This window comes from Stomoxys calcitrans, chromosome 5 (genome assembly GCF_963082655.1).
Source record: "Stomoxys calcitrans chromosome 5, idStoCalc2.1, whole genome shotgun sequence".
In the NCBI taxonomy this organism is placed as follows: domain Eukaryota; kingdom Metazoa; phylum Arthropoda; class Insecta; order Diptera; family Muscidae; genus Stomoxys; species Stomoxys calcitrans.
In genome coordinates, this window is record NC_081556.1 from 161,150,666 (window position 1) to 161,166,563 (window position 15,898).

Below are 15,898 nucleotides of genomic sequence, written 5' to 3' on the forward strand. Positions count from 1 at the left end.
GACGCACAAACGGACAAACCCACTCTCACTTTCGTTTGTTGTGGAGGTCCTGCATCTAAAAAGGACGACGAACAACAACAACAACAACTTAAAGCAATTTCTTTGATTTAAAGCAATCACATCTCCTCCATTCCCTGCATTCGGCAAATAGTCGCCCCCTAACCACCCCCGCCTATGCGTTTTCCCTAGTCCCCCACCAAACTTCTTGTCGGACTTAATTGTTGTAAACATTTTTTTATAAGTGCACTTAAAAGGCTGATTTTAACAACAACAACAACAACATCTATAACAAATATGATTAACTATTAAGTTTTACTCGAAATTTAAAACCAAAACCAAAAACCAAAAACAAAAAAAAAAAAAAAACACAAAACTCCCAATCAAGGAAAAACCAAAACAAAAAACCAAAACTTCAACTTCAACAATCAATCAAAATCGAATATTTCATCATCAAAACAAATCTAGTGAATGCCGCGATTGTATTCGAATTTCGATAAAACGATTTACATTCAAAAAAAAAAAAAAAAAACCAAAACAACAACAACAACAAATATTTATTGTGACCCTGTGTGTTTGTTTTCTTTTTGTGTTTTTGGAGGCATCCATACGTTCGTACCTCCTCTGTGCAAAAACCCCAAAAAGCATTCCATGAAGTTTGTGTCCTGCAAAACTACCACCACAATAGCTATGAACACAACTACAACTGCAACCAGTGTAAATGCATAGATGCGAATGTATAGTAAGTGTTTTTCTATTGCAGTGCATCGGTGTGAAGAGCGTGCTTGTGTGTGTGTGTGTGTGTGTGTGTGTACTTTGAGTTTGCAGAAATTTGTGAAAATCCCAGCAAACCAAGTCGTATGCTGCTTCAGAAAACTCCTTCAACAGAGCAAAACAGATGTTTCGAGTACAGTAATACCTCCATAACTCATACATCAAAATATCAATTTTATGATATAGATGTCGTTCATTTACAATTGGAGTATTAAAATATGACCAATAGTAAAATGTTTAGTGCGAACAAGCTCTCTGCCTCGAGTTCCAACTATTTTTTTTTGTACAGCGCATCCATGTGTTTCTCAGGCGTCCCCACTTCTTCGCTGTCCTTGCGGGTTCCCGTCTAGCACATTTCTTGCTATATCATCGCGCGGTCGGTGTATGATATGACCCAACCAAATCCAATTTCTCTTTCGGATTTCTCCATCGACAGGGGAAGTGTTTGTTCATATTTCCAATTCTTCACTTGGAATACGTTTTGGCAAGAAAACTCGAAATATGTATCGTAAGCTGCGATTTATAAAAAATTTGATTTTGCGGGTAGTCGCTTGTGTCAAGCCTCATACAGCCATATAATAAAATGGAATTCACACTACTGTTGAAGATTCTGACTTTTGTATCATACAACGTATAAAATAACAATTACAGAAACATCAACAAGAAATAATGTAACTGACAACTCCCCGATGACGACCTATGGATTCAGAACATGGTTAACGATTGGAAAAAGTAATGTTAGAACTCTCTCAGAATCATCCAGACTTTACCAAGTCCAGAACGAGATGTCAAACTATAACCTAGACTTTCTCGATTTAAGTGAAGTGGCCGAAAGCCGATGGGTACCACTTCATCTTTTCAGCCATTCAAATTCACCGAATAAACGAGTCGGTCTTTTATTGTCGCCGAAAGCAATTTTATTGGTTGAGTTCAATTATTTTTATATCCATAAGCACATATTTCAATTGACTATGACAGACCATTTGGCCCATTAGCCGAACTTAGGGTAACGTTCCAAGCGCCTCGATCTTCTGCGCTACTTCTAAAACCTCCGACACCAAGTTTTGTAAAGTCTTTCATCACTTGGTGTTTCCATCTGACCTTTGGTCGTTCCGCTTTGCTCGAATACCTTGCCTCCAAAAGACTTCTTCACTGGAGCTTCTTCATTCATTCTGACTATATGACCTAGCCAACGCAACCGTTGTATTTTGATACGTATAACTATGCTAATGTCGTCTTACAGCTCACACAGTTCGTGGGTCATATGACGCTGATACTCTCCATCAATGCAAACTGGTCTATAAACTCTGCGAAGAATCTTTCTCTCAAACACTCCAAGCACTGCCTTGTCTGCTTCCACAAGTATCCATATGCCGTCACTATATAACAACACCAGTAGTATCAGTGTCTTGTATAGTGTAGTCTTCGTATGTCGAGAGGTGGCCTTGTTTCTAAACTGATGCTTAATCCAAAGTAGCCAATGCTTAATTTGTTTGCCAATATTAGTCTTCGCTTTATTTCGAGACAGACAAAGTTGCGAACTATCTCAAAATTGTGGTTCGCAACCTTCTTCATTTACTTTATCTGCTTGTGGGAGTTGAAACCATCCATTTCGTCTTATATCCATTTGCTGCCAGAACCATTTGCACTCTCTTTCGATTCTTTCAAAGGCTGCAGTTATGATGTCTTTATCGTCGGCGAGTGGCATGTGTTTTCTTGTGAGTAGTATGTCATATCTATTCAAGTCTCCATCTCGTATAATCTTCTCCAGCAGGATATTAAAGAGATCACACGATAAGCTGTCTGAGAGATTCTTTCCTCTTCTTACTGAGGAACGAGTATCTCCAAGTGTCATCCTGCAGAGTTGTATTAATTTAGCAGGGATACCAAACTCAGGCATGGTTTGCAATAATTTTGAACGTAAAGGGCTGTCTAATGAGGATCTGTAGTCAAGTTGACATATCCTTCTTTTCCAGGTTTTGGTGCAGTGTGACTATCTTGTCTAAGGTGGATTTACGGATTTAATTAGTTCAGAGGGCAACCCATCGGCTCCTACTGCCTCGTTTTACTTCAACATTCAATACCATCATCAGGAATTGGTTCTGCGCTATGCTCTTCGCCCCCATCGTCGGACAGTAGCAGCTGGGAAGAATGTTCTTTCCATATCATAAGCACACTATCTGTATAAGTTACCAGATTTCCTTATTTTTCTCTGCAAGATGATGTACCTGCACCAAAGCTACCGTGTTGATGTTGAATTCTTTTATTTGATATTTATTTATACCTCCACAATAAGACAAAGTTTTATAAAGGAGTTTTAAAGGAAAGTTAAAAAGAAAAAAACGACTAAAATTCAGAAAAATGTATGAAATCTTCATTTGAATCGATAGTACGGTCCTTATAATTTAATTTTTGAAGATTATTTCATGCATTGAAATTGACCGTGACTGCGCCTAAAATAGTCCATCCGTTTAGTCCAATTTTGGCATACTCTTTGAAACATTTCGGCCGGTATCTCACGTATAAATGATTCAATGTTGTCTTCCAATGCGTCAATTGAAGCTGGCTTGTCTGTATAAACATGAGCTTTAACATAGCCCCACAAGAAATAGTCTAAAGGCGTTAAATCGCATGACCTAGGCGGCCAATTGACCGTTCCCAAACGTATAATAAAAAGTTCACCGAACTTGCCCCTCAATAAGTCCATTTTTACGCACGCTGTGTGGCATGTGGCACCGTCTAGTTGAAACCAGATGTCATGCGAGTCAAGCTCTTACATTTAGGGCAAAAAAAAGTTGGATATCATTTCACGAGAGCGTTCACTATTTACGGTTACGTTACGTTTCGCATCATCTTTGAAGAAGTACGGTCCAATGATGCCATCAGTCCATAAACCGTACCAAACTGTGACTTTTTCTGGAAGCACTGGAAGCTCTTGCAATGCTTCTGGCTGATCTTCACTCCAAAATCGACAAGTCTGCTTATTTACGTACCCATGAGCTTCGTCGCAGTTGGGCCAGTCGAGTATGCCGTTGTCATCGGTTGTGTGTTCTACTTTTCAATGTCAAACTTCCGTGCAGTATCAGTTCATACTTTTCTCAAACAGGTGCGAACTTTTGCTGCAACAAGGAAATGATCCGAATCTATATTTGCTCCTCGGATCCATCTAACATGCTGGATGAATGCCTTACAATCTATTACCCGCAACTCATTATCGGACGTTATCACGTGGAGGATACATTTTCCGACTATTGAACCAAGGATGTTTTCCTTCCTAATCTCGCATTAAAATCTCCCAGAACGATTTTAATTAGTGTCATGGGGCAGCGGTCTTCCTTCGGGGCATAGCCACAAATAAGGCCAATGTTGGAAAGTCTGGCATTATGCGGATCGTGGCTAGCCTCGCATCTATCGGAGTAAATCTGCGACTAACCACAAATCCATAGCCAAATTCATGACTCATGGCAGCTACAGTTTATTTCGTAACCGTTTGGTGTTGTAAAATTTTAATACAGTATTCGTATTCTACTCTCCTTTCATTTGATACCTATATTGTCCCAATCGGTCCACTTTTGATTTTGGGTTGTGTTTTTGGCATACGGGGGAGGGTCCGTCCCCCTGCGGATACCGAAGAATTATATCGCTTATATTTTCTTCCAGACCAACCTACACAATATGCGAAAATTTCGAGAAAATCGGATCTGCCGTTTTTCAGTCTATAGGGAACCGACAAACCGAGTCCCATATATCCGCGATTGGCTAATGTGCCCATTTTGGGAGTTTTTGTGGGGGTGGGGTGACCCCCTATACCTCGACATGTATTTGTATGGCAGATTCGTTATCTACTCCCGGTCCATCGCACTTTCTCTAAAATGAGTCCGGACATTTCAGGACCAGATCTGCTGATCAGGGTCCACTTGGTAAAAATTTGCACGATGAATAATATTACCTCCGACATGTATAGCAAGATTGGTCGAAATCGGTCCACAACCAGATATAGCTTCCACGATTTCGTTTCTTGAGCTTCTAGAGGGCGCAATTCTTATCTGTTTTGTCTTAAATCCAAGTGTGGACCGAATTGATTCATAGCCTGATATACATAGCTCCCATGTAAGCCGAGCTCCCGATTGTTCTACATCAGCCTTAAGAGGACACAAATCTTATTCGATTTGAAAAAAATGTTGCACATAGTATTTTGTTGTGACTTCCAACACCTAAGATAAGTGCTGTATAAAAACCATGGCATCTGCCTATGGGAAAATCATTCATATAACGTGACTAAAACGACTCATGGTGTTTTCACTTACTTGTTATCTTTTCACTATGAAATGCTTGCCAGATGAGCTCCAGCAACCGATAGCAGCCCTTAACCGACACTTTGCGCTACCAAATGGAACGCTAGAACTCCCCGTCTGTACAAAGATACTCTTATTAAGTCTATAGATGTACGCAATGTACGCGATTCTCCTAGAAATCGGGCAATAAACACATATGTCTGAATAAATAGCTGCAACAGCTAATTGTGAACCAATTTCATGTAAAGTGAGAGGCTAGGAGACTTGCTATGTCTAGTTTGAAGAAGGTCGGTTAATTGATATATGCACTGCAGCTAACTTGAATAGCTTCCCACTCCAATTACTACACTAATCACAAATATTTTCTCAAAATTGCTGTAGAAAGATGTTGTGAAGTACTCCCTATTTTATAATACACACGCTGAACCGGGCTAGCAGCGCTGCAACTTTATTCACTCTCGTTTTTACTTCTATTGGATATGACAGAATATTTGTCTGTTCTAGTCAACTCAGAATAGCTTTTCAAGCGCCTCGATTTTCTGCGCTTCTTCTCGCATCTCTGAGTTTTGGTAGTTCCGGTTTGCACTGCCTCGCCTGCTTTCACATATAACAACAGTGTAATTTTCGTCTTTCGAGAAGCGGCCGCTTCTAAACTGCTTGTTTAATTTCAAAACTGATGTCATTCGTTTCAGTTACGGCAGTGCCGAGGTAGTTAAAGTTGCTAACTATTTCAAAATTGTCTTTTCCAACATTCTCCATTTTCTTCATCTGCTGGGGTGTACAAAGCGTTGTGACAATTGATTGGCTTAATGCCCTTTACTTCTCAAAAAAAAAAAAAAAAAAACACCGAGTATTTTCTTGCACTTGTGTACTTAGCATCAAAGGCCTGCGCAAGACCATTCATTTTTGCTTTCAAGACACACTAACTATCATAGAGTAGACGATAAGTTCAGTTATAGAAGAATAGCTGAACTCTTCGTTTCAAAATACAACATTGTATGAGACAATTGAGAACTGAGTAAAACCGATAAACAAGACACCAAGTAACGAGATGAGTGAATGCATAAAATGAGCCCTGCAGCAAAAAAAAAAATGATTGACTCGGATTTATGTGAGTGCACGTTGTATGTATTCGTGTGCATTAGGCTTCAGATACAGTACTGTTTTTTGTATGCTTTCGTAGTACGAAATTCGTACGAAGGCAACGTGGTTGATTACGCAAAAGCATGGGTAATGGGAAAACAAACAGTTTGCAAACGATTTGTGTGATCAGTTCATATTTTAAAAATGATTGCCAGACGCTTTCATTTACAGCGAGTAATTTCTCATAACTCACTGTAGCGGCTATGAATTCGAGACAAAAAAAAATACTCCCAAGTACTGAATGTTGATTGTTTTTCGTGATTATCTGCTCAACAGCAACTTGTTCGTGTTACTCCATCTGGCTCTTCAGTAGTCTGAAACACCATGTGGGTGCAGTGTTCACAAGTTCAGCAAAAACACACACCAATGAAGGATTTGTGGAGGGCTTTGCTTAGCACCTAACATGTTGTGTTAGCCCTGGTAAAGACGTCTGTCTGCAGAATATTACAATTGTTCGTCATGTGATGAGAGAAACCGATTTGTAGTTCTGCGCAGTGCATTTCACATCAGGTTCCACTATCCGCCTTCGATCCAGCTAGATCTGCTACATTTCTTTCTAAAATATCCGAAAGCTCATCTGTAGATGTCGCTAGTGACGCAACGCAAACGACTTGTGTTAGCAACATTTTGCATTAAAACATAGAAACATTTCTCGAGCACATACACAAACAAACAGCATACATATGTATGTGCACATATGAGAATATTGCCAGTGTGTTTTAGGTGTTGTCGCAGCATAAAAAGGACAAATCGAATCGTGAATATTGTTATTTGCATATCGTACTATTGACATTTTTAGGATAAAGAAAAACATGTGGCAGCAATGGTCGGTCGAATCACATAAGCGATCACCATGGCCACATGTCTAGTTTAAGCATAAAATAGACCAAAAAACCCGGAACAAAGACAAGACAAAAATAATAAGCAAAGCAAAAACTCTTCCCCAAGGGAGTAAAACGAAAACTTAACGCACAAACTTTCAAAAGACTTAATGCTCTGAAACAACAAAGTGGAGTCGACCACAGAAAGTGAATTCTCATCGCCCTCATCATCATCACCATCACCAGCATCATCGCCGTCTACGACGACGGCCAGCGCCACAATATCACCTTCGTCATCGGATCACTGGCACACGGAAGCAGGCAGTTTGGAACACGCTCTTCAGGACAAGACATCAGCGAACTCTTCAGACATTGGGAATATTGAGGCAAACGAATCGCAGTCCACCGAGACAGGGTTGCCAAACAGAAACACGACGGAGAAAGCAAATCTGGTGCTGATACAGCAGCCTTTGGGGCCGCTCAAGGCAACCGCGTCAGCGAGTGGCGTTGGTGGCGGAGATGAGAGCAACGTAACCACAACCATAACGACGGCTGCTAACAGTGAAGTTTTGTCGACGGCAGCAGCCAGTGGCGGACTGATTAGCAGCAAAGTTCCCTCAATTTCGATATTTCCCTTGCCCGCCACCACAACGGTGCGCTCAATTTCCACCGCGAATAAGGCCACTTCCCCTCCGTTGGCCTTTATTACGTCCACCGCTGGAGCGAAGACGACCACACTGGTGAGGAGTGTTCCCAGTTTGGTTTTGCAGTCGCAAAGACCGCAGCAACAACACCAATACCAGCAGACCGACAAATGCACAATTTTGAAATTCGATGTCGTCCGTAAGTCAACCAATCTCCTCTCCTCATCGACGGCGACATCTTCGGCATCCGTGACACCGCATGCGGTTGCTGTGACTGCCTCCTCGTCATCTTCCGCAACGGCGCTGGGCAGTGAGACCACACTTGTCATTCCCAGCTCTGCTGTTCACATCACCAATCAGCAAGATCTCGATGAACTCGACGATCTTTCTCAACGCCAGCAATTGCAGCAGCAGCAACACCAACAACAGTCACACATTATCTCCAATCAGCCCATCATAGTAAAAATCGAACCAACCCAGGCATTTCACATTGTCGACGAAAACGACACCAGAGTCCTTAGCCTGCCGCTAACCGATAGCGATAAGGTGGGGGCAAGTTGGATTGATCTAAAGGACATTGCTGGCCTGCAAACGGCTTCGGGGACCACACTCCTGGACGTTTGCTTTGAGCCGGTGCCACCACTCACGGCCACCAGCAACTCATCGGTAACAACAGTCTCCCCAATGACCGTGGACATTCCAACGGATATTCTGGTCAAGCGGCAAACTGTCTCCAAAGCCATACTGTCTTCAGCGTCGGCCGGGTCCGCCTCGCCAGGGCCCGTCTCAGCGCCAACATCATCGGCAGTGGCATTGGCCACAAAAGCCGTTTCCACAGTTACATCAGTGGCATCAACGTCCCGCGAATCATCATACACTGCAGGACACAGCACCAGCGGAGCAATGACAGGTTAGTATCGAAGTCTTTTAGATGTAAGTTGAACGCACCACAGTGACTGTCATCACCACAACATTTCAACACTCGATTCGGTCGCCAATTCATCGAAGCCGGCAGCTTTTACAAAGGCAAAACTTTGAATTTTGATGAATTGAGTGACGAAATGTAAGTGGTTTTGGCAATGAGCGTGGTTTATGCGCTCTTGTTTCTACCCATATATAAAGTGTGACGTATCGTAGACCGTTCAAGATGGCTTGTGGAGATCTCCAGTACATTTAAGAATACTCACATGAGCGAAAGAATGTAAATGAAAAATACTCAAAAAATTTCATAAAATCACTTTTTTGGAACATGCATCAAAACTTTTCCGTGTTCCTCAATGGAATGTTCGTAGCCAAATTTGCGTTGGCATTAGAACCCGCAGACGGACGGACATGATTTGATGAAATTAGAATATTGTGACGATGAAGAATATACAGGGGTGCATTATATACCCACTTAGCGGATGTTCTTGTTTAATTTGTACGGAGGAAAATGCTATCGCCGATTAGCTAAGCGGCTAATCTTATCGCTGTTTAGTAAAACATATGGTGTCATCATTCAACTTGATTGACAAAACTAAAAGAGGAAGAACGCAACATATTTATTCAATGATTTGCCGTTCAGGAATGTCAAAATTTCTAAGGATTTTAATAAAATCACATTTATGAACTCTGAGGAACATTAAATTAAAATTAAAACAATTAAAAGCGTGCCAAGTTCGGCCGGGTCGAATCTTATATACCCTCCACCATGGATCGCATTTGTCGATTTCTTGTCCCGGCATCTCTTCTTAGGCAAAAAAAATAAACGATTTGCTTTGCTATTAGAGCGATATCATGTTATGGTCCGATTCGGACCATCATTAAATTATATGTTGGACACCTGTGTAACAATTCAGCCATTTCGAATGAGAATTGCGCCTCTTGAGGGCTCAAGAAATAAAATAGAGAGATCGGTTTATATGGGAGCTGTATCAGGCTACCATAATAAACACGTATGTTAATGATCATGAGATGATCCGTCGTAGAAAATTTCAGACAAATCGGATTATAATTGCAACCTCTAGAGACTAAAGAATTCAAAATCCCAGATCGGTTTATATGGCAGCTATATCAGGTTATAGACTTATTTGAACCATATTTGGCACAGTTGTTGAAAGTCATGACAACACAAGTCATGCAAAATTTCAGCCAAATCGGATAGGAATTGCGCCCTCCAGAAGCTCAAGAAGTCAAGACCCTAGATCGGTTTATATGACAGCTATATTAGGTTATCGACCGATTTGAACCATACTTAGCACAGTTGCTGGAAGTCATAGCGAATTACGTCGCGCAAAATTTCAGCCAAATCGGATAAGAATTGCATAACACAGCTATATCAGGTTATGGACCGATTTGAACCATACTTAGCACAGTTGTTGGAAATCATAACCAAACATGTCGTACAAAATTTCAGGCAAATCGGATAAGAATTGCGCGCTCTAGTGGCTCAAGAAATAAAGATCCAAGATCGGTTTATATGGCAGCTATATCAAAACATTGATCTAGGCCCATTTACAATCCCAACCGACCTACATTAATAAGAAGTATTTGTGGGCGGACGGACGGACAGACAGATGGAATGTATGTACTTTATGGGGTCTCAGACGAATATTTCGAGTAGTTACAAGCATTATACCCCCGACCTATGGTGGGGGGTATAATGACTTAATTTGTTTGTTATCTTGTCAACGTTAAAGTGCAAGCATTTAGCGGGAACAACTTTTTACTTTGTAGGGTCAGGCATAAATACTCCCAGGTATTACAAACGAACTGCTGTGGTTAGTTTACTCCATCCTACAGTGGTGCGTCATAAATGATCCACTGGTATAATACTCCGTCTTCATTTTAGTTCCAGACTGGTTTAATTAGTCTAAAGGTCTTTTCGGAGTGTTTCATTCCGGCGAAAAACTTGTCCATAAATTTGGATGTCAGATCCCAGAAATCTTTCTTTTGTGGCTTACATTGCCATGATGGGTTCACTTGTCCTTTTCGAGGTGGGTCATCACCAGACGTGACTGAATATCAGATTTGTATTATTGTAATCCAAAATATTTCCCTTTATTTCCCTTTAAGGGGTGGTACCCAACATTCTTGGGCCATCATTTTGGTACATATTCGTACTCTCCTCCCATATAACACGCTAACGAGAAGCAGAAGAAAGTTTGAGAATAAGTAAAGATAGAGTTTGGTTCCCCGATCAGAGCTAGAGATGAGAAGGCTTTACGCCTTAACGCGACCCCAATCGAAACCTTCCCGTCCCATTCACCTCCTAAAGATATGTCTGCAAATTCATCCACCACCTTCATATATTACCGTGTCCAAACAGGTTACCTCACAACTTTGTAGAAAAGTTTTACAAGCATGAAATATTAACAAAAGGAGAACAATCGCAGTAAATGTGGAGCCGGGATGAATTTTAACCACACCAAGAAAACAGTTTGTTGTCTCAACCATTTTTTTTTTTGCCAACCACAACTTGGTTGTTGTGACAACCAACGTTGGTGTTGAGGTTATCGTCTAGTTTATGTTATGCTACCAAAAATACAAATTGCTTTAAGCGTGCGTCCTCGTTTTGTTGCGCTGCGCTTATTCGTTCTTTTCTGCTTGCTGCTACTCTTCCTCAGGGTTTTCTCTCTCGACTTATTACGCTTTAAAATTAGTTCTATTAGATTAGTCGGTGGTCGGTGGTCGATGGGAGATTTGAACTCATGATGTCATGTTTGGCAGTCTTTCACGCATCCTCTAGCCTACCGAACATTTTCTTAATGATGATAAAGGGCAATACTGCGCGCTAAAAAGTTTCTCAATTAAATTAAAATTAAAAAGAGTGTAGAAACCATTTTTTAAAATAAATTTTAATAAGAAGTAAACATTGTTTTGAGCCGAATTTTCTTAAATAAGCTTCAAGAAAAAATAAAAAAAAAATTCGACGGCCGGGGGACTTGAACCTCGGTTTCCGAGTTCTTCAGTGGTATGTGAAGATTTTATATGCAGTACTAACTGCCGGAAGGATAGTTAGCACAACTACCGGTAAGGGGTTAGTAGAACTCCGGTATGGTAGTTAGCACATCTACCGGTAGGGTAATAAGCAAAACTACCATAAGGGTGTTGTACTAACTCTTTGGTGGTACTGCAGAAAATTGTTGATACAATTGGCAGAAGCAAAATAAATTAATTTTTTATTTATATTACTGATGGAACTGATGTATCGGTAAGTGGCTTCATCTTTTAACCCTATTTATTGTATCGTGGTTAAGATAGCTACTGAACTATGAAAATAACCAAACTGTGGATCAAACAATTGATATTGTTTTGACATTATTATCTTTTTGTTCTTATAACCGAATTCCATCCAATGATTTCATTGAATGGGTGCACCCCTCCACCTAACTTTTGTGTAGAATAAAAACTTTCATACGTTGGTAGTAGTGAATTACAAATATGCAAAATAAAGCTAAATCTTTCCGTCATTTTGCGGTTTGAAATTACAATTTGATAATTGTAGGAAGGCTATTAGAGTTGTGGATATGGTTCATATCCAAGATTCCCTTGTTAACAATTATAATTATTTTCTCCTAAGAAAGGCCCATAATACACTGTTTTCAAAAACTAATCCTCGAAGTGTTAACTCCTAGAGACATTCAACAGCATTTCGATTCATGAGTCCAGTTGATGAAGTACCTATTAGGCTGTTGTTGTCTTGCTGTTGTCTTGTGCATTCATGGCGACAACATCAAAATCCATTGCCTGATAAATAGTTTTCCACAAAAATCCATAAACGGAACGTTCATTGGAAATTGCGAAAGAAATCTTCTTGGCTCGGTTGGCTTAGAGACTTGGAAGTACTGTTATGAGCTGTGTTTCACGTTGTATTGTTGCTGTTGTTGTCGTGAGCTCAAACGGAGCTTTGAGGTTTCTTTTTTTCGTTGTTGTGTTTTAATAATTCTTTATCGAATGTTTCGGTTACAACCGACACACTCACACGCATACACAACCCATGCAGTGTGTGTATGTGTAATGCATAATTTTTCTGCTAATGTCATGTGAGGATGTGTGATGTATGCTGATGGATGGCTGGATGGATTTGATGTTGGAGGCATGAGTGCGCGAATGTTGTTGCTTCTCCATATGTTGCTAGTCGTACATGTTGTTGGGGCTTTCGTCGCTGTTTTTTCTTGTTGTTTTTGTTGTTCTTGTTGCCGCTGCTAGTTTCTGAGCTCTTGCACAACATTCTTGTTCTTGAAGCCAATACGAGTGAATATCCAATCTAGCCATCCAAGAATCTCCACCCCTGTAACCAACTGCCTGCTCGCTTGTTGTCTTCACACTGCTTCTGCCTTTGCTGCGGCACATCGTTATGCCTGTGCTTCCATGAGTGTGTTTGTCCATCGGCATGTTATAACTGTATAATTTGTAGTTGACGTTTTTACCGCTAAGGTTCGTAGTACGGTAAAAATCACACAAACACTCCGCTAGACATACACACATACATACACCACAAGTCTTTAATAACTTGTATGTATTACATTGTACAATGTGTGTGCATGTACAAGTTTGTAGCTTAAATTGGCAGCGACAGCAACGCCAATAGCAAGAACAAGAATATTCGGCACACACAACGTAAAGCAACCAGCAACAGCTGCTGCCTAAACAAAAAACACAAACAAACATTTGAGTAGAACTTGCAAGTATTTGTGAATTTGTTTGAGTGTGTTTGTCTACAATGAACATACATTGGCAAAAGCAACAGCAACAAGTCTTTGAATTCTGTTCTGTTGAAAAGAGTATGACAAGCTTGGCTTACCACCACACAATTTGGCTTAAATAAGACGTTAGTATACTAACCAATTTCCATTGAGTTGCTACACCAACATAAACAAAGACCTATACACACGAGTAGCGGGGAAATCTGCCTAGGACAATGTACGAGGTTACTATGGGAATGCATGTTACCCATAGAGACTGAAAATGTAGCTAACACGCAGAGACAGGGCCGCGCAGTTCGATAGAGAGACATAACGAAGGATTAACCGAACTTCAGATAGAAGGAGTAAGGGCCTGTTTCTCGTATAGAAATAAAGTTCGTAAGAACTAACCGGCACATAAATTGATCGGGGGGAAAAATGTGTGAGTGAGCGGTTGGAAATTTCTGCTGAAGGCCATCGAGGCGCAGAGGTAAGCATGTCCGCCTATGACGCCGAACGCCTGCGTTCAAATCCCTGCGTGAACATCAGAAAAAATTTTGAGTAATGGTTATACCCTTACTAATGCTGGCTACATTTGTGAGTTATCCTGTCGTGTTAAATCTTCTCTACCAATTGGTGCCGCTATACGAGGGCCCTCATCATTGAGCTTAAACTTTAATCGGACTGCACTCGTTGATATTCGAAAAGTATCCCCTGATCCTTAATAGAATGTTCATGGCAAAATTTAGTAAATTTCTGCTGGAGGGTTTTCGCCAGTAGAAATTTCTTAATCTCCTGCAAATGATTACTGGCAAATTGTTATTGTTAAGTACACAAACGTGTTTTGTCCGAATATCCTTTTGACAGTTTGATATCTGTACGTGCCTTGAGAACAAACTGCTTAATACAGTTCAGAAGTTGCTACCTAGTCTCTGATAGACATTTTCTGGTGTATGTAATTCGTCTCTGGAATACCCTTCTAATGTACTTGAGAAATTTTCGAAACTACTTCACTTTGTTAGACCAATGTTTAAATATTTAATGATTTTATTTTCATTTCTTTGTCTAATACTACATTTTATTAATTTTTTATTACACTCATAGAAAAAGTTTTGCTGAAAATAGCAAACACTGTCTGCTGAATATTAAATGCATAATTTATGCCCCCATAGCAACTATATTGAAATATGGTCCGAGTTGGACCAAGTTCGGTATGGACATTGAGTGGTCTAACAAGCACAAGTCACCGTTCAATTTTGTAGGACAAAATAATGGTCTTTTTGGTAGCTATATCCAAATATAGACCGATCTGAACTATATACGACACGGATGTCGAGAAGCCTAACATAAGTCACTATTTGAAATCGAATTTTAAATGCGCCTTTTATGAAGCCAAAACTTTAAATCGAGAGATCGGTCTATATAGCTGCTTTATTTAAATCTTTACCGATCTGGGCCAAATTGCAGAGATTTTTTGAGGGGCCTAACACAACTCACTGTCCCAAATTTCAGGGTAATCAGAAAATAAATACGCCTTTTATGGGCCCAAAACCTTAAATCGAGAGATCGTTCTATATGGCAGCTATATCCAAATCTGGACCGATCGGGGCCAAATTGAGGAAGGATGTCGAATGGCCTAACATAACTCACTGTCCCAAATTTCAGCAAAATCTGATAATAAATGGGGCTTTTATGGGCCTTAAATCCGCCGACAGACCGATCCGCCGATTTATATGGGGGCTATATCAGGATATAGTCCGATATAGCTCAACTTCGAACTTAACCTACCTATGGAAAAAAGGATCTGTTCAAAGTTTCAGCTCAATTTTAATCAATCTCTATTTTTAAAGACTGTAGCGTGATTTCAACAGACAGACGGACGGACATGGTTAGATCGTTTATAGATTTTTACGACGATCAAGAATATGTATACTTTATAGGGTCGCAAATGGATATATCGATGTGTTGCAAACGGAATGTAAATGTGTGTCTCAGTGGATGCTTATAATCACAACTGACTGTATACTTTCCATAATCTTTTTTCTTTAAATTAAGAAACAAAAGGTCATGCCTGTCATGTACACATTAGTAGTGCAATTAAAAACAAATTGCGAGCGAGCTCAGCCACATTTCGAAATGTCTACCAATGGATGTCGGGTAGTTTCTCCACAGTAGTATTCCAAAAATTAAAATCATCTCTTCCAAAAAAATGCTTTGAGTAATCATAACATCTAACAGGCAAACATAAAAAATAGCATAACAATTTTTTCAGCAGATTTTTGTACTTAAAACAGCAGATTTTGTTTGCTGATTTAGCTGACCGCAATGTTTGCTTATACAGCAGCCCTATGTTTGCAGAGACAGCAATAATGTCTGCTTTCCCATTTTCAGCAGTCAAAAACCGCTGTTTCAGCAAACATTTTTACTGTTTTGAATAACCAAGAAGTAAACCCAAGAGAAAACCATTTATCTAGAATATGTTCTGATTAAATCAATGCCATTAAAATCCATATTTTAATCATAAATAAGATCAGAATAGCGTCTGTAAAGTTTTATTT

General features: G+C 40.1%; 1 protein-coding gene across 1 annotated transcript in view; it reads left to right on the forward strand.

Moving 5' to 3' along the window:
* Nucleotides 1-7,209: 7,209 nt before the first annotated feature.
* Nucleotides 7,210-15,898, forward strand: part of LOC131998026 (mucin-5AC-like) — a gene marked incomplete at its 5' end in the record, with an annotated part of 40,885 nt that continues 32,196 nt past the window's right edge. Inside the window, one exon of the mRNA XM_059369986.1 lies at nt 7,210-8,584. Within this exon, the coding sequence (XP_059225969.1) occupies nt 7,210-8,584 (1,375 nt within the window). The remainder of the gene's footprint in view (nt 8,585-15,898) is intronic.